Genomic DNA, 22,009 nt, shown 5'->3' with positions numbered 1-22,009 from the left:
TGGGAAACCAGTTTGTCTCATTTGCCAAGAAAATGTTGCCGTGAAGAAGATAGCAAATACTAAATGACAATAAAAGAGGACTGCGTGTCCTCATAATCTAATCTAATCTAAATATCAGGTGACATTACGAGACCCGCCATAGTGGAAACTTTAAGAAATTTACTGGGCAAGCAAGGAAAGATGAAGTTGAGTGAATGAAGGCTAGTTTAAGAAAAGAAACGTCATTTTTTTGCCAAGAAAAGCAGTGAAAATGAAGGAAATACCCGTGCCAGCTGTGAAGTCTCAAAACGTATTGCAGAAAAGATGGAGCTTTTTATAGATGGAGAGTTTGTGAAAGAATGTTTACTGGCAGTGGTGGATATTGTTTGTACTGAAAAGAAATCTTATTTGCATCTATCAGCCTGTCAGCAAGAACGATCACACGGTGAGTTGAAGAAATGTCAGCAGATGTTAAAAGTTGTTTAAGGGATGCCTGCAATGAATTGCAACTTTTTTCAATTGCGCTTGATGAGAGCACAGACTTGAGAGACACTGCTCAACTTATAGTGTTTGTGCAAGGAGTGACCTCAACTTTTCAAATTTTTGAAGAGTTTACTCAATTAATTCCTATGAAGGACATGGTTACTGGAGCAGACATTTTTGAAGCTTTGTTGAAAATGATGTCAGAAATGAACTGGAATGTGTCAAAGCTAATTGACATCACAACTGATGGGGCACCAGCCAGTGGGACAGATGAAAAGGCATCATCGCATTGCTGCAAGGACAAATGGCCTTGGAATCGCACAGAAACTGGTCAAAATTCATTGCATTATCTATCAAGAGGCATTATGTGCCAAGTCTTTGAAATTAAAGGATGTTATGGACATTGCTGTGAAGGCAGTGAATCTGATCCTATCTCATGGATTGAATCATCACCAGTTTCAGCAGTTTTTGTTGGATACGGAGGCAGAATATGGGGGCCTGGTTTATTTCTGCAATGTACGCTGGCTTAGCCGAGGGTCAATGCTGGAAAGTGTATTTGCATTGCATGAAGAGGTGCCAATATTTCTTGAAAGCAAAAATCAGGATGCTTCACATTTCCGTGATCCTGACTGGCTTGCAACCTTGGTATTTCTTGTGGACATTCATCATCATCATCAGGTGCTGTGCCCAGTTTGAGCTTTGACTGCCATGGCCCACACACTCCGTTTCGGGTCAAGTGGATCAATTCATTGGTATTCATTTCCAGTTCTCTGGCTGCTGTCTCCATTCATCATTTATCTTTGTCTTCCTCTTGCTTTCTTTCCTTTAATCTTTCCCATAATTACAGTATGTTCTAACTCCTCTTTCCTAATCACATGTCCAATGAAGTTATGTTGCCTTTTCATGATCTCACACATTATTTCTCTTTTTGTGTTTGCTCTGATCATGACATCCTCGTTAGATATTCGTTTCATCCATGATATTCTTTGCATCCTCCTCAAAAACCACATCTCTGCTGCTTCAGTTCGTTTCCTCATGTTACTAGATATTGTCCAACATTCTGAGCCATATAACATAACTGGATAAACGTAACATTTCAGTACTCTGAGACGGGTTGTCATGCCTAGTTTAGTATTGGTCAGTATGCTCTTCATTCTTGTAAAGGTGTCTTTTGCCATCCCTATTCTTTTTTTGATAAACATATCGCACCTGTGGACATAACATCTTATTTAAATAACTTGAATTTACAACTTCAAGGAAAAAAAATCAGCTGATACATGAGATGTATAGTTATATTGTGGCCTTTGAAAGAAAGCTGCAATTGTGGGAGTACCAGCTTCAAGAAGGAAATTGTGCACATTTTGAATGGAATTGTTTGAGATGCAGTGTGACGACATATTGAGATCGAAATTTCATTCTGAAGATATGTCAGTGCTTGACTTCTGTAGAAGATATATTCATCCGAGTGGGAAGTATCCTAACTTAGTGGACCATGCAAAAAAGATGGCATCATTGTTTGGCAGCACTTATCTGCGTGAGCAATTATTTTCAAAAATGAAGCACACCAAGAACCATTTGAGAACAAGATTGACTGATGCCCATCTGGATAATGTCTTGCTCTTGGCATCAACAAGTCAGACACCCAATATTGAGAAGCTTTTAAGCAATAAACAGCATCAAATTTCACATTGATTTATCGACTGTTTGCATTAAAATTTTCTTTTTTATTATACTTAATTTACCACCATTCAATGCATAATGTTCATAAGTTTTATGTTTAAAGATTCTTTGTGTCCTTTTAATAGATTCAAAAGATGCCTTGATTGATATAAATTGCAACTAAACTGAGTTCTTTGATTACTAATTGGCATCCTTGGTTAAGCACAAATGATTTTGTAGCATGTGTTATTCATTAATTTGAGGCAAAACATAACTAGGTGTATTTAAATGGATAATTCCCATATTTCAAGTTTATTATGGCATTTATCTGGCCCACCGTCTGCTCAATAATACGCGATCTGGCCCGCAGAGGCAAAGAGGTTGCCGACCCCTGTCCTATGTCTCAGCACTTCCTCATATAACATGGCTGTCACTGTTTCCATGTCTAAATATTGGAACATATAGCTCAGAAACAGGCCCTTCTGCCCATCTGGTCTATGCTGGCTGTTATTCTACCTGGTCCCATCATCCCACACCTGGACCATAGCCCTTCACACTTCTTATATATTTATCCAAACTTTTCTTAAATGTTGCAATTGAAACCACATCCACTACTCCATTGGTAGCTTATTCCACACTCTCACCACCATCTGAATGATGAAGTTCCCTCTTGCACATTGATTGTTTGTCAGTCTTTGTTTATATATAGTTTTTCATAAATTCTATTGTATTTCACTATTTTCCTCTAAATGCAAATAAACCTCAAGGTAGTATACTGTATATGTACTTTGATAATAAGTTTACTTTGACTTTGACAAGGCTAACTCTGACTTCCCTGCAGGTTCTAGAATGTGCCCCAATGTGGCCAGTGCTTGAAAGAGCCCATTTGTCATCTAACGCCATCTCTGTATTGGAAAGGTAAAGCTAAATTTGTTTTGTATCTTTATTATATGCAGTGGTTCACACCAATGATAGCTGTGGATCACAAAAAGAGAATTCAGTACCTGACTAACTCAACTCAAAAGTTGCTTTAAACTGCATTATCAGGAGGCTAGCAGAAGTGAAGATAACTGGGTTAAATAGGTCTGTGAAATTCAATCAAATATCTAACTTTAGACAATGCTTCAGATCATAACCCTGTCCGTTAACTCTAGATCAGTGTTTCCCAAACTTTTTTTGAGTTGGCTTCCAGACCACATCCCCAGCACTCTCATCTCTTTTTCCAGTCATTAGATATAATTTTGATTTACAATGCACAGTAAAAGAAAATGGGAATGGCAAATTCAAAGCAGTGACAAAGAATTGGAAAAATCAACTTCTCAACATCAGGCTGAATGTCACTCGGAAGGAGTTTCAAATCCCCACAATTCAGTAGATTGTAGTCTGTTTCGTTGCTTTGAAAGAAGTTCAAGTCAAGTCAAGTTACTTTTTATCGTCATTTCGACCATAACTGCTAGTACAGTACACAGAAAAACGAGGCAACATTTTTTCAGGACCCTGGTGCTACATGAGACAATACAAAAACTACACTGAACTACGTAAAACAACACAAAACTACACTAGACTACAGACCTACCCAGGACTGCATAAAGTGCACAAAACAGTACAGGCATTACCATAAATAATAAACAAGACAATGGGCACAGTAGGTTGGTGGGTTAGTAGTAAGTTGAGCGACTACACTGAAACCACTCTCCACTAAATATGTTAGAAAAGCAATAAAGAACATCTTGATCTTTTTCCACAATGCAGGATAGTGTTCAGAGATTTCTTTCTACATCCAAAAGTCTTGATATGATTTGACTGACTTGATAAGTCTTGACTGAACCTCACCTTCAGTTCAAGGTCATTTTGTAGCAAGATCATATCTTCCTCTATCCATTTGTTAATTCTTTTATTACAAGCGTACAGGAATGGATTTATTACCCAATCTAGAAGTTGGACTGAGAGAAATTCCTAAAATCTCTTTGACATGTCTTTATGCAGCTCACCCATGTGGGCTGTGTATACTTGACAATCATCATCTGATATTCTTTCTTTCTCTTCCAACTCAGAGAGGCTCAGAAATTGGGAAAGGTTGAGATGGGCAATGTTACACTTAAATAGGGTTAACTTGGACGTAAGTGTGGAGATGACTGATTTGACTTTGAAAAAATTCACATTATTTCCTTACAATTGAAGATTGATTTCATTAAACTTTGTGAATAATTCTGACAAATAAGCAGTGTCATGCGTAATATTCTTGAGTTGATTACTAAATGAAGCATTTGAGTCTTCAAAGAATTTTATCAATGTTTCAAAAAGTACATAAGTGTCACAAGCAGTTTACTTCTGTGTGCTATAGAAAGCATTTAAACTGTTCACCATTCTCAATATAAAGCTCTCAAAATAGTCGAGAATTGGAGCATGGGACTTGATTTTATTTACTGCTGTGATAACAGTATTTAATGATTTGTGCATTAGTTTTTTTGCGACGAGATGTCTGTGAGTTACACACTGAATGGTAAATGCATTAGGTACAGATTTTTCAAGAAAGTAATAAACACAACGTGGTGCCCCGTCTGTTGCACAAGCAATAATGTTGGTGAGCAGAACGTCCTTCTTTTTGGAAAAATTGCCCAACAACCCAAAATATTGACTCCCCCCTTTGTATCTGTTTCGAGTCCCCTTGCAAATAACAACTCTTGAGCCATGCTTTGAAGCAAACCTAACCAAGAAGCAAAGATTTGTTGCCTGGCAAAGTTGACTGATCCAAATGCAGAACACATTCTGTTATCCTAAGTATGTTATCCATATTCTGAGACATTTCATCTATTCGCCTTTGAACAAAGTTTTTCGCTGAGTGAAATTGTTTTAATTATTTGGTCTGGTGACTTATGCAAAAATGTACTCAATTCTTCTCCAATTGTATGGGGCTTTCCCGATTTAGCAATGAGCTATGAAATGTTGTATGAAGCACACAAACCATCACTGTTTTGTTGTGAAGCGCTGAGAAATATGTTTTTGAAGTGTTTTCCATTTCTGAAAGTTTTCACAAAGTGACTGAAATAAGCCAAGTTCTTGTTTGTTCTATTAGAGTGTAATATCTTCAGATGTTCGAGGAGCCTGGACTGTTTCATTACCTCATTTGAAAAAAGCATTTTCACACAACAGACTCATTGGCTGGTGTTGGTTGCATGATGGTGGTATAAATCCTTATTTCAGATACTCCACACTATAGTGTCTACACCTTTTCTGTTTGATCTGCTTCTGCTATTTTGATTATAGATCAACGACCATGGTCAATTGTTTATTGTTTAAGTCCAAACTCAAGCACTGTAATCAGTAAAGTTATAATGTCATCATAGCTCAGGAAAACCTGACTCTTTGCCTAAAGGTACATAACATGGGGCAGCGATATCTCAGTTGGGCTGTGGGCTACAGAAATGTGGGACCATTTGGGACTTTGCTCCATTGAACACCGTACCCTAATTCACAGGAATTGCTTCACTGTGTGAATAGAATCTGGGAACCATACTAGCTAACACTGCACTACAGTAGTAAACAGCAATAATGCACAAACCAGGACCAGAAATAACACAATTTCTTCGGTCCAGATTTTTCATGATATGCCAAATACAGATGTGTCACATTGCTTTTCAACAACTATAACATGCTTGGAACAAAGTAAGAGACCAATGGGTTAGCAAGAGGTGATTACCTGATCTCTGTTGTCAATTATGAGACACTGAGGATCAAATGCATATAATAATTAATTAATTTCTTAAATTAAGACTGTAATCCTTCAGCTGCCCCCTTGCTACCGAGTGCCCCCTCACTGGTCCCTTTATCTTTATCACCTCCTGAGAAACACCCACCGCCCTCGAGGGGATGATATCACCCACTTTGGGAACCATTGCTCCAGATTTTTATTCATGCTTCTTCCCTGAAGGGTTAACATAAGTCTACAACTGTTCACCATTTTGATCATTTAATCTTCAGAGTTGTAATATTGAAGCTTGCTGTGCATCGTTCATTTGGTTGCCAGTTTATGTACAGTTAATTTCTGGGTTCTGGGGCCATTTTCCCTCTTCCTCCTTCTGCCCTCACACCAATCTTATTCCATCGGAGATGACTTGGATAAACCATGGGCCCAAAGTTTAAGCAGATTTAATTATGAGGTAATTTGCGCTCTTGACCTAGTTGAAATACTTACGATGATTAAGGGATGGAATAAGGGACACAACACAACACGATAACATGATGGCAAATGGGTGACAAAAATGGGCTGTGTAGGAGGGAAGGGTTGGATTGGACAGAGCAGATTAAAGGTCAGAACAACATCATGAACTGAAGAGCCTGTACTGTGCTGCGCTGTTCTATGTTCTGTAAAGTTAGAGCTAGGGTCAGTAGGTACGCTGTAAAAAAACACTGGTTTGCACACAGGATAGCTGAAGACTTGAACTCATGCCTAGAAATTTGATGGGAGGATGGAAAATTTCAGAACTCAAGACTGAAAAATGTTCAAAAAGTGTTAAGGTTTTGAAAAGCCAATGCTGACATGAAATTAGAGGACAGGCAGATCAAAGTAATTGTTGGGATGTGCAGGAGAGGCTGAGCCTTTTCCTTGTCATTCACTGCTGCTCACCTTCCAGAGACACTGTCAAGTGGTAGCCCTTCCGTTCCCAGTGACAAACTGGTCCAAGCAGCTTGTCTCACTTACTGTGACACCTCCAGCGGCATGACGAGTGACGTGTTTGTTCCACCCCCGAAACTATGTGACCTCAGTGCTAAAAACAAAAGCCTTCTGATATGAGAGAAATAATCTGTGAAATTGCTCTCTGATTCTCTATGGCTTAGAAAAGATAATCCAAGAGTTGACTCTGTGCTGGGGGAGTCCCTAGACTCTCTGTTCTGTGAGGGATGAATACGTGAGCACTTTTGCCAGAACTACTTCATTCGGAAAGTGGTTCGAGTGTGAAATGAGCTGCCAGCAGTAGTGGTTGTTGCAAGTTCGGTTGTAACATTTAGACATTTGGATAAGGAGTATGAAGGGCTATTTTCCAGGTGCAGGTTGATGGGCTGAGTAACAGTTCAGCATGAACTAGATAGGCTGAAGGGCCTGTTTCTGTGCTGTAGTGCTCTATTATCTCTATCAGCCAAAGACAGGAAGTCCCTCAGTTGTACATTGCTTGATATAATACAATGTTTTATAACTAGTTGGTATATCCAAAATTGCTTTGTTACATTTTCAATATTGCTCCAGTACTTTTCCTGAGATGGAACTGATTTTATTGTTTTTTGTGTGTGTGTGTGTGTGTGTGTGTGTGTGTGCGTGCGTGCGTGCATGTGTCCATTTCTGATTGAGTGTATGCATACTGTGCTTTCTCCTGCATCATTTCATTAATCCTGTGCCTTGTTTCCAGGCCGGTTGGTGTTCTGCAGAACCTGACATTACTGGACCTCAGCTCCAATCCGCTGGCTGGTGCGGATCAGCTGGTGCACATTGCATACTTGACAAGGTTAGAGGCTGTTCTTCGTATTGGAGCTCCAAGAGAAACCCAACCTCACCTTTATTTGCTGTGTGAAGGATCTGTGTGTGGGCCTTTACTGAACCTCTCTCTTCCCTCAGCACACAAATGCATCTTCCTCCATAAACTAACTTCCCTTGGTAATGTTACTCCAAAGTTATTATTAGGGGGTAAATTATTCTTTCTTTCACTCCTTCATTTTTTCATTGACATTTATTGCTGATATATTCAAAGACATGGATTTTGCTGAATTCAAAATTTACTGCAGTGTTTTTGTGGTACCACAGTGACTATTACAAGAGACTTCAAGGTGCAGTGAAAGACTTTGTGAATGTCACTAGAGAAATGAGAGTTATTTTTTCTTCTCTTCTCTTCCTTTGTTTTTTCTCCCCCCAGTATTAAGAGCCTTCTTGTTGTAATAACTATACAAGGGGACAATTTCAGAGCCTTTAGTTAAATACTGTGATACTTTCAATATGGGAATGTGCCTCGCAGATCCTGATTTTAACCATCTTAGTAGGTTATGATTTAATTCAGTTTAGCAATCTCACTTCTCTGTCGTTTCAGATTGGAGCAGCTCATATTGTCAAATACTGGGTTAACCTCATTGTATTTTGATGATGTTCAACCAGGTACGTGAAAATCAGTACACTTACAGAATTTGTTTTGATTTAAAACACAAAATAATCTGCAGATGCTGGCGTCAAAGCAACACTCACAACACGCTGGAGGAACTCAGCAGGTCGGGCAGCACCTGTGGAAACGATGAGTCGACGCCGTTTCCACGAATGCTGCCTGACCTGCTGAGTTCCTCCAGTGTGTTGTGAGTGTTGTTTTGATTTAATCCTCTTGCCCTACCGATCAGAGAAGTTGTGCCATCAGACTCTGAAATCTTATCTCCAGTAGCTTCTCTTCCCCTGTGAGTGAGGTTTTTCTAACCATATCAGTCTCACCACTGCCCACGTGGGTACCAGGTGGTAGTTGAGAGCAAGATCTCTTCTTTTTCATAAGACCATAAGGCACATGAGCAGAATTAAGCCATTGGGCTCATTGAGTCTGCTCCACCATTTGATCATGGCTGATTTATTATCTCACCCAAGCCCATTCTGCTGCCTTCCCCTATAATGTTGAGCGCCCTGACTAATCAAGAACTTATCAACCTCTGCTTTAAGTAAACTTAATAACTTGACCTCTACAGCCACCTGTGACAATTAATTCCACAAATTCATGCCTCTGACTAAAGGAATTCCTCCTTAACTCTGTTCTAAAGAGATGCCCTTTTATTCTGAGAGCTGTGCCCTCTATAGGAAACATCCTTGTCCACTCTATCCAAGTCTTTCGGTATTCGATAGATTTCAAAAAGATCCTCATTCTACTAAACTCCAGGTAGTGCAGGCCCGGAGCCATCAAATGTTCCTTATATGTTAAGCCTTTCATTCCTGGGATCATTCTGGTGAACCTCATCTGGACCCTCTCCAATGCCAGCATGTCCTTTCTGAGATACGGACCTAATAATTGCTCACAATAGTCCAAATGCAGTCTGACCAATGGTTCTTAAAGCCTTTGCATTACATTTTTGCTTCTATATTCTAGTACTCTCAAAATTAATGCGAACATTTCATTGCCTTCCTTACTACTGACTCAACCTGCAAGCTAATCTTTAGGGAATCCCGCACTACGACTCACGAGTTATTTTACTCCTCCGATTTCTGAACTCGCTCCCTGTTTCACTTGCTTCTGTGCGGGGTTGGGAACTGTACAAATGGTCTCCAATTTAGATCCACTAACAACAAGTTTATAAATATCTGATGCCTATACCCTTTGGATTCCACTGGGGAGCTGCTAGTTAATTTCTGTATTGGTCCTTCCTGCAGAGACATCCTAATCTGCAGTTCAGTTGGAAGTCTTTCAGTACTCAATGAATTCTCTTCATTTCAGAGCTGGTAAATAGATTTACTGAAATACAGTAGAGAAACTGTCCATACAGATCAATTCATTACAATAGTGCATTGAGGTAAAATAAAAAAAAAACAATAACAATGCAGAGTGAAGTGTTAGAGGACAGAGAAAGTGCAGTGCAGGTACAGGGTAAGGTGCAAGGCAAGGGCACAGTGAGGTAGGTTGTGAGATTAAGTATGCATCTGATTGGACTGGGACTTCAATGTAGTGCAATCGCTTTACAGCACCAGTGATCACGGATTGGGGTTCAACTCCCACCTCTGTCAGTGAGGAGTTTGTGTGTTCTCCCTGTGACTGTGTGTGTTTCCTCTGGGTGGTTCGATTTCCTCCCACGATCTACAGTTAGTAAGTTGTGAGCATGCTATGTTGACATCTGCTCAACATGCTGGTAAGTATGGTGATGCTTGTGGCCTGCCCCCAGCATATCCTCCGACTATGTTGGCTAATGACGCAAAACAGTGTACTTCGTTGTATGTTTTGATGTTCGTGTGACAAATAAATCGAATCTAATTTTTACCTTTTTGTTCTCTGACAGATGGTAAAACAGCAATGTTTCCCAAGTTGAAATCTCTGGCTATCGACAGGAATCGAATAGCAGAGGTAAATATTTTTCTATAAACTTCATTCAGTAATATAATGCAAAAAATGGATGTACACTATACCTGTCCTTTTTAGTGTAGAGTCTTTAGGAAGGGGTTGTTTCCCTTGGACAGACGGAATATGCAGAAAACCTGTTTACCTTAGCAGAGAGGTCAACAGCGAGAGGATTAGAGACATTTATTTTAGCTACATCAGCAGTGACGAGACTCTGGATTTTACTGCAGAGAGAGATGCTAACCAAGAGAAAGTGCACTTATTGCTGAAGACCATTAACCTACAGAGCAGTAAAAAGAGATGTGGGTTGTGGGAATAAGTCTTTGGTTCCTGCCAAGGACACGGTGGCAGCATGCCTGGTTCTTGTGCCTCAATTCCTTTGGCTCTGTTCCTGGTGGTCACATCTACTGACTGATGTCCACAGTCTGTCATACCTTAGGAACTAACCAGAATCAGATTTAATATCACTGGTGTGCACTGTGTGAAATTTGTTGTTTTGCTGCAGCAGTGCGTTGCAATATGTCATAATAATAAAAAAGTGATTAATTACAATAAGAAATAAGTATATATAATTAAATTCAATAAATAGTGCAAAAGACAGCAAAGAATGGTGAGGTAGTGTTCATGGGTTCGTTGTCCATTGGGAAATCTGATGGTGGAGGGAAGAAGCTTTTCCTGAAGGATTGAGTGTGTGTTGTCAGGCTCCTATACCACCTCCTCTGATGGTATTAATGAGAATATGGCTTGTACTGGGTGATGGGGGCCCTTAATGATGGATGCTGCCTTTTTGAGGCATCATCTTTTGAAGGTGACCTGGATGTTGGGGAGGCTAGTGCCCATGATGGAGCCGACTGAGTTTACAAGTTTCTACAGCTTTTTCCAATCCTGTGTAGTGGCCCTCCATACTAGATGGTGATGCAAGCAGTTAGAATGCTCTTCACAGTACATCTGTAGAAATTTGTGAGTGTTTTGGGTGACATTCCAAACCTCCCCAAACTCCTAATGAAATATAGCTGCTTTCATGCCTTCTTTGCAATTACATCAGTATGTTGGGCCCAGGATAGATCTTCAGAGATATTGACACACAGGAACTTGAAACTGCTCACCCTTTCCACTGCTGATCCCTCGATGAGGGCTAGTGTGTCTTCCCTCAACTCCCCCTTCCTGAAGTCCTCAATCAATTTCTTGGTCCTGCTGACATTGAGTGCAAGATTGTTGTTGCGACACCACTCAACTAGCTGATCTATCTCGCTCCTCACCATCTGAAATTCTTCCAACAATAGATGTGTCATCAGCAGATTTGTTTGAGCTGTGCCTAGTCACACAGTAATGGATGTAGAGAGAGTAGAGCAACCAGCTGAGCAGTAAACACAAAATATTCTGCAGATGCTGGGGTCAAAGCAACACACACAAACGCTGGAGGAACTCAGCAGGTTGGGCAGCATCTGTGGAAACGAACTGTCAATGTTTCGGGCCGAGACCCTTCATCAGGACTGAAGAGGGAGGGGGCAGGGGCCCTATAAAGAAGGTTGGGGGGAGGGTGGGAAGGAGAAGGCTGGTAGGTTCCAGGTGAAAAACCAGTAAGGGGAAAGATAAAGGGGTGGTGGTGATAGGCAGGAAAGGTGAAGGAGGAATAGGGGAAAGCACAATGGGTAGTAGAAGGAGGCGGAACCATGAGGGAGGTGATAGGCAGCTGGAGGAGGGGGCAGAGTGACATAGGGATAGGGGAAGGGAGGGGGAGGGAATTACCGGAAGTTGGAGATCTCAGTGTTCATACCAAGGGGCTGGAGACTAACCAGACAGTATATGAGGTGTTGCTCCTCCAACCTGAGTTTGGCCTCATCATGGCAGTAGAGGAGGCCATGTATGGACATGTCTGAATGGGAGTGGGAAGCAGAGGTGAAGTGGGTGGCTACTGGGAGATCCTGTCTGTTGTGGCGGACGGAGCGGAGGTGCTCGACAAAGCGGTCCCCCAATCTGCATCGGGTTTCGCCGATGTAGAGGAGGCCGCACCGGGAGCACCGAATGCAATAGATGACCCCAACAGACTCACAAGTGAAGTGTTGCCTCACCTGGAAGTACTGTTTGGGGCCCTGAATGGTAATGAGAGAGGAGGTGCAGGGACAGGTGTAGCACTTGCACTTACAGGGATAAGTGCCAGGCGGGAGATCCGTGGGGAGGGACGTGTGGACCAGGGAGTCGCGGAGGGACCGATCCCTGCGGAGAGGGGTGGAGAGGGAAAGATGTGCTTAGCGGTGGGGTCCTGTTGAAGGTGGCGGAAGTTGCGGAGGATAATGTGCTGGATCCGGAGGCTGGTGGGGTGGTCGGTGAGGACAAGGGGAACTCTGTCCCTGTTGTGGTGGCGGGAGGATGGGGTGAGGGCCGAAGTGCGGGAAATGGAGGAGACGCGGGTAAGGGCATCATTGATGTTAGCAGAAGGGAAACCATGATCCTCAAAGAGGACATTTGAGATGTCCTGGAACGGACAGCCTCATCCTCCGAGCAGATGCGGCAGAGACGGAGGAACTGGGAATAGGGAATCCCATGTGGCAGGGTGGGAAGAGGAACCAGCTGAGCAGCATCCTTGGGTTGTGAGTAGTCTGTTTGTTAGGGTTGAATGGCACAGTAGCATGGTGGTTAGTGCCACAATTTACAGTTCCAACAATCACCAATCAGGTTTCAGGTCCCTCTGCTGTCTGTGAGGAGTTTGTACGTTCTCCCCCTGACCGCACGGATCTGCTTCTGGTGATGGATAGTAAGTTAATTGGTCACATGGGTGTAATTGGGCAGTACAAGCTCATTGGGCTTGAAGGGCCTGTTACTGTGCTGTATCTATAAGTAATAATAAATTATTCTAGTGCTTTTTAGAACCCAAACTGATAACAGTCATCAACTCACCTTTTGTGCAATAACCATAAGTGATGAGAGGGATGGGTTTACTTTCAGGTTACATAGTTGAATATTATGACCATGGATGGGACAGCAGAATCGAGGTCAGTGCAACACTTTACATCAATTGGGGTTCATTTCCTGCCACTATCTGTAAGGAGTTTCTGTGTTCTCCCGTGACCACGTGGGTTTGCTCCAGGTGCTCCAGTTCCCTCCTACTTTCCAAAGTAGGGTTATTGTGTTGTGGGCATGTTATGTTGGCACTGGAGGCATAGCGATAACCTGTAGGCTGCTCCCCAACACGTCCTAAGGCTGTGCTGGCCATTGACGTAAACAACGCATGTCAATGTATGTTTTTGTATACATGACAAATAACATTAAGTGTAAAACTTTAATCTTGTGTGGGTGAAGTAACAAGAATTGAAATTGATGTGCTTTTCTGTAGAAGTGATAATCTTCCATCTCCCTTAACATAGGAGTAGAATTGGACCATTGGGCCCATCGAGTCAGCTTCACCATTTAATCATGGCTGTTTCATTATCTCTCTCAACCCCATTTTCTTGCCCTCTCCCCATAACCTTTGATGCTCCTTCTAATCCAGAATCTGTCAACTTCTACTTTAAACATACCCAATCACTTGACCCATGAGTTGAAAGCCTGGGACATTACTTATCTGTTCAATATTGGATTTTCCCAAGTATCTGTCACTATTGCTTGCACACTGTGTCTGCCCCACACATACCCGCATTTGAGAGTTATCCAGCTTCACTTTAGTGGAATGACGATGGTGTGGGGATGGCAAGACAGGTCCTAAAGTTGCAGAGCTAATGTAGAACCTGGCCTTTCCCATCCCTACACTACCTGGTTCATTTGGGACTTGCCTCCTCTGATTGCACCAGGCTGCATTTCAGCTGCTCAGCTGGCCTGTCAGTTCGGTATCTTCTGCAGTAGACCGTGGCTACATTCCTGATTGATGACTATTTTCCAGTCCAATCAGCCAATGCTTTTAGCAGTCTGAGCCGAATGCTTTTAACTCAGATCATTGTTTACAGAGCACTGAGAGCATTAGTGATCAGAGAGCATGCACTTGCGTCATTTGCAAGGCTAAATATTTAATGGTTCCATCAGTTTATTCACAATAATTTAGTGTGTGTAGCTTTAGTGGGAGAGTATATTTTCGTTACTCCTAGCACTTTAGTGGTATTTTCAGATTCAGGTTTATTTATCACATGCACATGGAAACATACAGTGAAATGCGTCATTTGGGTCAACAACCAATACAGTCCAAAGACGTGCTGGGGCAGCCCGCGAACATTGAAACACACTCCCATGCCAACATAGCATTCCCGCAGTGTTCAACAGAAGAACAGCAGCAGCAGCAGCAGCAACAACAGATTAAGTCTCCCCCTTCCCCTCTATCGATAGGTAGGCCTCAGCTAAGTCCACTTTGCTGAAGTGCTTTCTTTGGTTTGCAACAATGTCCTACCTCTATCCTGGGCATAAGGTATTGATCTACTTTCAGTACCAGGTCAACGGTGACCTTCAAATCACCACAGATCCTGAAAGTCCTGTTCTTCTTGGCTACTGGGATCACTGGCGTTACCTCCACTCAAACTTGGAAAGCGTTCCTCAGTAGCCGCATGATCTAGCTCACTGGCTGTTTTATTAGGGACAGTATAAGGAACCGGATGGGCTGTGCGAAACTTGGTTGTGGCATTTTCATTTAACACTATTTTACCCTTGATATGTTTGAGTTCTCCAGTGCCATATTTGAACACAGGTGTGTCGTAATCCCCCATTTCACGCACATCTGCTATCACTCCATCCTCCTGCCACCCCACTAGGAGTAGGGTTCCCCTTGTCCTCACCTACCACCCCACCAGCCTCCGGGTCCAACATGTTATTCTCCGTAACTTCCACCACCTCCAACGGTATCCCACCACTAGCACATCTTTCCCTCTCCCCCCCCCCCGCTTTCCGCAGAGATCGCTCCCTACGCAACTCCCTTGTCCATTCGTCCCCCCATCCCTCCCCACTGATCTCCCTCCTGGCACTTATCCGTGTAAGCGGAACAAGTGCTACACATGCCCTTACACTTCCTCCCTTACCACCATTCAGGGCCCTGGACAGTCCTTCCAGGTGAGGCGACACTTCACCTGTGAGTTAGCTGGGGTGATATACTGCATCCGGTGCTCCTGATGTGGCCTTCTGTATATTGGCAAGACCCTACGCAGACTGGGAGACCGCTTTGCTGAACACCTACGCTCTGTCTGCCAGAGAAAGCAGGATCTCCCAGTGGCCACACATTTTAATTCCACATCTCATTCCCATTCTGACATGTCTGTCCATGGCCTCCTCTACTGTAAAGATGAAGCCACACTCAGGTTGGAGGAACAACACCTTATATTCCGTCTGGGTAGCCTCCAACCTGATGGCATGAACATTGACTTCTCAAACTTCCGTTAATGCCCCACCTCCCCCTCGTACCCCATCCGTTATTTATTTATATACACACATTCTTTTTCTCTCTCTATCTCTCCTTTTTCTCCCTCTGTCCCTCTCACTATACCCCTTGCCACTCCTCTGTTTTTCCCCCCTCCCCCTTTTCTTTCTCCCTGGGCCTCCTGTCCCATGATCCTCTCGTATCCCCTTTGGCCAATCACCTGTCCAGCTCTTGGCTCCATCCCTCCCCCTCCTGTCTTCTCCTATCATTTTGGATCCCCCCTCCCCCTCCAACTTTCAAATCCCTTACTATCTCTTCTTTCAGTTAGTCTGACGAAGGGTCTCACGTCGACTGTACCTCTTCCTAGAGATGCTGCCTGGCCTGCTGCGTTCACCAGCAACTTTGATGAGTGTTGCTTGAATGTCCAGCATCTGCAGATTTCCTCGTGTTTGTGGCATAATCCAGTACCTTTCTTAGTTTACTTTCAGTTAACGGGGTGTGGCAGGTGGATGGATCTCCAAAAAACTGTAGTTGTCTCAGCCAGTGCTGGCCCTCCTGTTTTTACCATATACAAGCCCAGTGTGGCTTGTTTTTTTTTTTGTAATTTATTTTTTATTGAATCTCATCATCAAACAAACATTTCCATAAGATGTATTTCAGATACTGTACATATATATCATATAATCATATTTGTCACAAATTTCCACATAATATTTATCTGAGTTATACACTTATAGGAAGGAGAGGAAAGAAAGAACAATCGAAAGAAGAAAACTATGTACAGAGTAGGGAGTGATTTTTTTTTACAACATATTCATTGACTTGTGAGAATAAAATGAGGCCTATGAGGTGTTATATAGTTAAACCATTTTTCCCAGTATGAATAAAATTGTTCCAACTTATGATTAACAGATGCCGTTATCTTCTCCATTTTGTAAATGTCCATTGTAATTTCCATCCATACATTTAGAGTTGGGCTCTCCTGTCATAACCATTTCCTGGTCTTTTTACCAGCCACCAGCAGTACATTCATTAAATATTTATCTCTTTTCAACCATTCTTGAGGTATATACCCAAAATATATGGTCTTACTCTCTAAGGGTATTTCACATTTAAAGATGTCTTGTAGGGCATTGTGTATCCCACTCCAATAGTCTTTGATAACGGGGACACTCTCTGACGGTGGTGTCTGAAAAGAGGATGCTATCCAAGTTGCATGCCATCTTGGTCAATGTCTCCCATCCACTACATAATGTACTGGGTGGGCACAGGAGTACATTCAGCCAGAGACTCATTCCACCGAGATGCAACACAGAGCGTCATAGGAAGTCATTCCTGCCTGTGGCCATCAAACTTTACAATTCCTCTCTTGGAGGATCAGACATCCTGAGCCAATAGGCTGGTCCTGGACTTATTTCCTGGCATTTACATAGCACTATTTAATTATTTATGGTTTTATATTGCTTTATTTATACTCCATTCTTGGTTGGTGCAACTGTAACAAAAACCAATTTCCCTTGGGATCAATAAAGTATGACTATGACTATTCCCAGAAAATATGATAATGGTTTGCATTTTGATTTCCACAATTTCTTCAGCAAATAGGGGGTTACTATCATAATGGAATTTCTGAGAGGGTGTAATTTTTTTTCATGTAATACAATATCTTAAGTTTTTCCACCTGAACTCCCTCCATTTCTGTGAACGGGTACACTTCCATTGATACCTCCATATTATTGTCCAGTCTTCCTCAGATATTATTATCCCTCCTTCCTTCTCCCATTTTGTTTTAATATATGAAGTCGAGTGTGTTTTAAGATTTGACAAACCCTTATACACGCTTGAAATAATTCTACTACCGTTGTCTGAATTATATGCTTTTCTAAATAGCTCTATCAGACATGTACTTGGCTTGGTTACATTTTTAACCATCCTATTAACATACTGTCACATCTGTAAATACCGGTAAAAGTCTTGTTTTTCTAATAAGTGTTTTTGAGCATTTCAAAACTGAACAGTGTTCCTTCTTTCATTCTATTGCAGATAGCTGTTATTCCTTTTATTGTCCAGTCCTTAAATCTAGCATCCAGTTTATTCGGTGTAAAATCCAAGTCATATGCACACTATTTAAGAATTGCAATCTCTCTCCCTAGTTTATATTCTTCTATAATAGTTTTCTATATTTTAAGAGTCCATTTCACCCACGGGTTGTCAATATTATTTATGTAACTTTATAGGATGTTATCAGCCAAAATTGCCTGTATGGGGATGGAAAGTATCCTCTTCTTAATGTTTTTGCATTGAGTGCCATATGATGGGTTGCACCAGCATATCATGGCTCTCAACTGTGCTGCAAAATAATAATCTCTAAGAGAAGGTAGGCCCCATCCCACCTTTTTCTTGGCTAATTGCAAAGTTTTGAGACGAACCCTAGGCCTTTTACCTTGCCATATATATCTTGATAGCATCTTGTTCCATTCATTGAATTGATTTTGGTTAATCTCTGTTGGTAGGGTCTGAAAGAGATTTAGTAGTCTGGGCAGTATATTCATTTTAATAGATTCAATCCTTGAACTGAGACCAAGAGAAGGAATTAGGTTCCATCTTGTTATATCTTCCTTAATTTTTTTTATGTACAGGCTGATAATTGCATTCTGATAACTTTGCCAAATCTTTTGGCACAATGATGCCCAAATATTTGACGGACTCTGTTTGCCATGCCCAAGGATATCTACTTTCAATTTCTCTTGGTAGGCTATAGTTATATGAAAGTAGTTGGGTTTTATCTATGTTAATCTTGTACCCTGATAATTGGCCATATTGTTCAAAGGATTACATCAATTTAGGTAAAGAGTATGTTGGTTGCCTTAGATAGATCAAAATGTCATCCGCATAACAGGCCGATTTATGCTCTTGTCCTTGTAATAGTAATTCCCCGGATCCTTCATTTTGTCTGATGTATTGAGCAAATGGTTCCAGATATAATGCGAAGAGTAGCGGTGACCATGCACAACCATGTCTCCTGCCCCTTCCTAGGGTAAAACTATTAGATAAATATGCATTGATTTTAATCCTGGCAGTAGGATTGTTGTATAGTGCCTGTATAGTTTTAATAATTGTGTCATGTAGACCAAATCTATGTAAAACTCTGTAAAGAAAATTCCAATTAACTAAATCAAATGCCTTTTCAGCGTCCACGCTTATCACTATTGCTTCAATTTCATTTTTTTAATATGATCCATAATGTGAAGTGTCCTTCGTATATTGTCTTGTGTTTGGCATTGTTGTATAAAACTTGTCTGATCATTATGTATCAGTGTGGGTAGAAACTCTTCTAATCATTTGGCCACAATGGAGGTAAATATTCTATAATCCACATTAAGAACAGATATTGGTCTAAATGACCCACATTCCATTTTATCCTTGCCTTCTTTCAGTATAGCTGAGATCATCGCCTCCTTCCAGCTGGGTGGCATTTGCGCCTTTCTTAGGGCCCAGTTCAGTGTGGGGAGTAAAACAGGAATTAACTCACTTCTGAACTCTTTATACCACTCTGCTGTATATCCATCTGATCCTGGTGACTTGCTTAATTTAAGCCCAATAATTGCCGTTTTTAGTTCAGCTTCAGTTATGTCAGCAGTCATCATTCTATTTTGTTCTTTGCTTAAAGTGGGTAACTCTAAAGAATTCAGGAAGTTGTCAGTTTGGGTTATGCTTCCCCCTGGAACTTTGGAATATAGAGTTTTGTTAAAACATTTCAAAAGCTTCTTGAATTTCACTTAGCTTATTTTTTATCACTTTTGTTCTTGGATCCCTTATTCTATGAATTGTATTTTCTGCTATCTTTTTTTTTTCCAGTTTCCACGCCAGTATTTTCATAGATTTAGATCCACTTTCATAGTATCTCTGTTTCAGAAACATTAAATTTTTTCTAATTTCTTGTACAGCCAAACTTAATTTCATTCCTAATTTTTAAAATTTCCTCTAAAGTATCCTGTGCCAAACTCAATTTGTGTTTTTTTTTCTAGTTCCTTCATCTTATTTTGTAATTCCTCTAATGTTTTATTCGTTATTTTTTTCTTATATGAAGATGTTGCTATACTTAAGACAGCCTTCAGAGTATCTCATAGAATGGGAGGTGAAACCTCTCCATTATCATTGAATTCTAAGTAAAGACCAATTTCTTTTTTAATTTGTTCCTTAAAATAGGGATCATTGAGTAGACTTGAGTTTAGTTTCCAAATAGTATTCTTTGGATGTAGGTCAAAGTCAACAGATAAATATATAGGTGCATGGTCACTTATATCTATTGTCCCAATTCCACAGGTGATTACTTTGTCTCTATCTTTTCCAAATCTTATGAAATAGTCTATTCTTGTATATACAAAATGGGGGGCAGAATAATGAGTGTAATCCCTTCTGTCGGGGAAAAGGTCCCTCCATATATCAATTAGACCAACATCCTCAAAAAGAGTGTTAACTTTCTTATGTAAGGACGTTGTTTCATAAGTTTTTCTATTGGAAGAGTCTAACTTTGGTTGTAATTGTAAATTTAAGTCTCTCCCACATATCAAGAGACCTTCTGTTTCCGTTACCATAATATTAGTAATTTTCTGGAAGAAACTAATATCACTTCCTGGGGGTGTGTATATATTCAATAAAGTAACTGGATTTCCATCTATATTCCCCCTTACCAGAATATATCTGCCCTCCTTATCTCCCATTTCGAATACTTTTTCAAAATTTAGCTTGCTTGAGATGAGAATAGCAACTCCTCTTCTATGTCCTGATTTATATGAGCAGAAAAACAAATTAGTGAAACCCGTTCTCTTTAATTTTCCATGCTCATTATCACTTAAGTGAGTTTCCTGTAAATATACTACATGGGCTTGTTCTTTTTTCATTTTTGATAGAATTTTAGTGTGCTTGACTAGATTCAACAGCCCATTGACATTAAAAGAAATGAATTTTACTTTGTCCTTAGCCATGTGCATTTATCTGTTAGGATATCATTAAAATTCCCAGAATATAACTTAATCGATCTATTCCCTGAACAAATAAGAGCCAAGAAACACGAATAATTTTTTTAAAAAAGTAACGAAGATGTGATTCCAAGGCTGGGGTCTCTAGATGACCCTGGGTTGAGCTGGAGGAAACTTCTAGCCGTGGGGGATAGCCCCTCCTGCCTGTGAGTTGAGGGCCCCCGCTGCAGTACCTATAAAAGTAAATAAAGAAATCTATGTCCATTACACAGAAATGATTTTCCTGTGTATTCCTCCCATGTATATATTCTCACTTAGGTGGGGAAAAAGGAATGAATAAATGAATTTTTTAAAACTGAGTAATATAACATCCACATTATAATACATATTTCTTGAGATAAGTATAGCACGGTCTATTTTTGCTTCCATTTAGTTTATCAGCACTTTTAAAGTTAGCTAAACCTTATGGCTCTTCTGAAGGAGGTGAGGGCTGTCCGTGGAGAACTCAGTCTCTTCCTAATATTCTTCTCTCATCCTGTTCCGGTCCCCTGCTTTCTTGGTTCTCTTACTATTTCCCAAGCAGCTCGGGATAACTGCTCAGCCAGACTTTCCCTTGGTTTGACCACACTAATGGGCAGTCCTCTGTTCTTCATGTCTGTAGTTGCCTCTTCCACCGTCTGATATAGTCGTATCTCTTCTTGGTAAAATACCCTCAGTTTAGCAGGGTACAGGGTTTGGAATTTAAACTTTTCTTGCTTTAATATTCATTTTGCTTTGGAATATTCCTTCCGTTTCTGTAGGACCACCTACTGTAGGGAGATAATCATGAACAAAGTATATTAACTTCCTGTTCCAAAAAACCCTCTTCTTACCCCAGGTCCTTCGTAGGATCTCCGCCTTGCTCTTGAATCGAAGGAATTTAAGAACTATCGAGCACTGTTTACTTTCTCTGTCTCTGGGAGGCCGTGGGACGAGCGAACAATGCGTCCTCTCAGTTTCAATCCCCACAGTCGGGGGAATCTCCAGCACTTCCCGCAGCAGCTTGTCCACAATGTCCATCATCGACAATCCCTCCGCTCCTTCGGAAACATTATAAATCCTGATATTTTTCCGTCGCGGTCTTCCCTCCTGGTCAAGCAATTTACTTTCCTGTTGATTTAATGTTTTTATCGTCTTACTTAGTATCTGTTCCATGTTTTGCACGCGATCTTCCATCTTCTTTGCCACCGCTATTTTCTGATTGACGTTGGCGAACTCTGACTTAATATCATTGAGTTGTTATTTTATATCTTTTTGGACCCATTATCTCTTCCAGAATCTTTATCATATTTACCGCTTTGCCTGCACGAGGCCCAGTGCCAGCCTCGTCACCACACGCACGTGTAGGAGAGCCACTCGTTGTACCTCTCTCTTCCATAGGCTCTGCAGTGATGCTTTTTTTATCTCCATTCTTTTTCCCCATTCTTGCCCCCCTTATCAATTCAGATATTTTAGAAAGATCTTATATTTGA

General features: G+C 41.0%; 1 protein-coding gene across 2 annotated transcripts in view; it reads left to right on the top strand.

Annotated features, from left to right (window-relative positions):
- tbce (tubulin folding cofactor E) overlaps positions 1–22,009 on the top strand; it is a 70,739-nt gene that overhangs the window by 26,897 nt on the left and 21,833 nt on the right. For both annotated transcript variants that reach the window (XM_063039585.1, XM_063039577.1), the window contains exons 8-11: positions 2,963–3,039; positions 7,527–7,622; positions 8,199–8,263; positions 10,126–10,190. In XM_063039585.1, the coding sequence (XP_062895655.1) occupies positions 2,963–3,039; positions 7,527–7,622; positions 8,199–8,263; positions 10,126–10,190 (303 nt within the window). The remainder of the gene's footprint in view (positions 1–2,962; positions 3,040–7,526; positions 7,623–8,198; positions 8,264–10,125; positions 10,191–22,009) is intronic.

This window comes from Mobula hypostoma, chromosome 2, assembly GCF_963921235.1.
Source record: "Mobula hypostoma chromosome 2, sMobHyp1.1, whole genome shotgun sequence".
NCBI classification, from domain to species: Eukaryota; Metazoa; Chordata; class Chondrichthyes; order Myliobatiformes; family Myliobatidae; genus Mobula; species Mobula hypostoma.
Note: the sequence above shows the minus strand (reverse complement) of the source record. Positions and strands in the feature narration are given on the sequence as shown.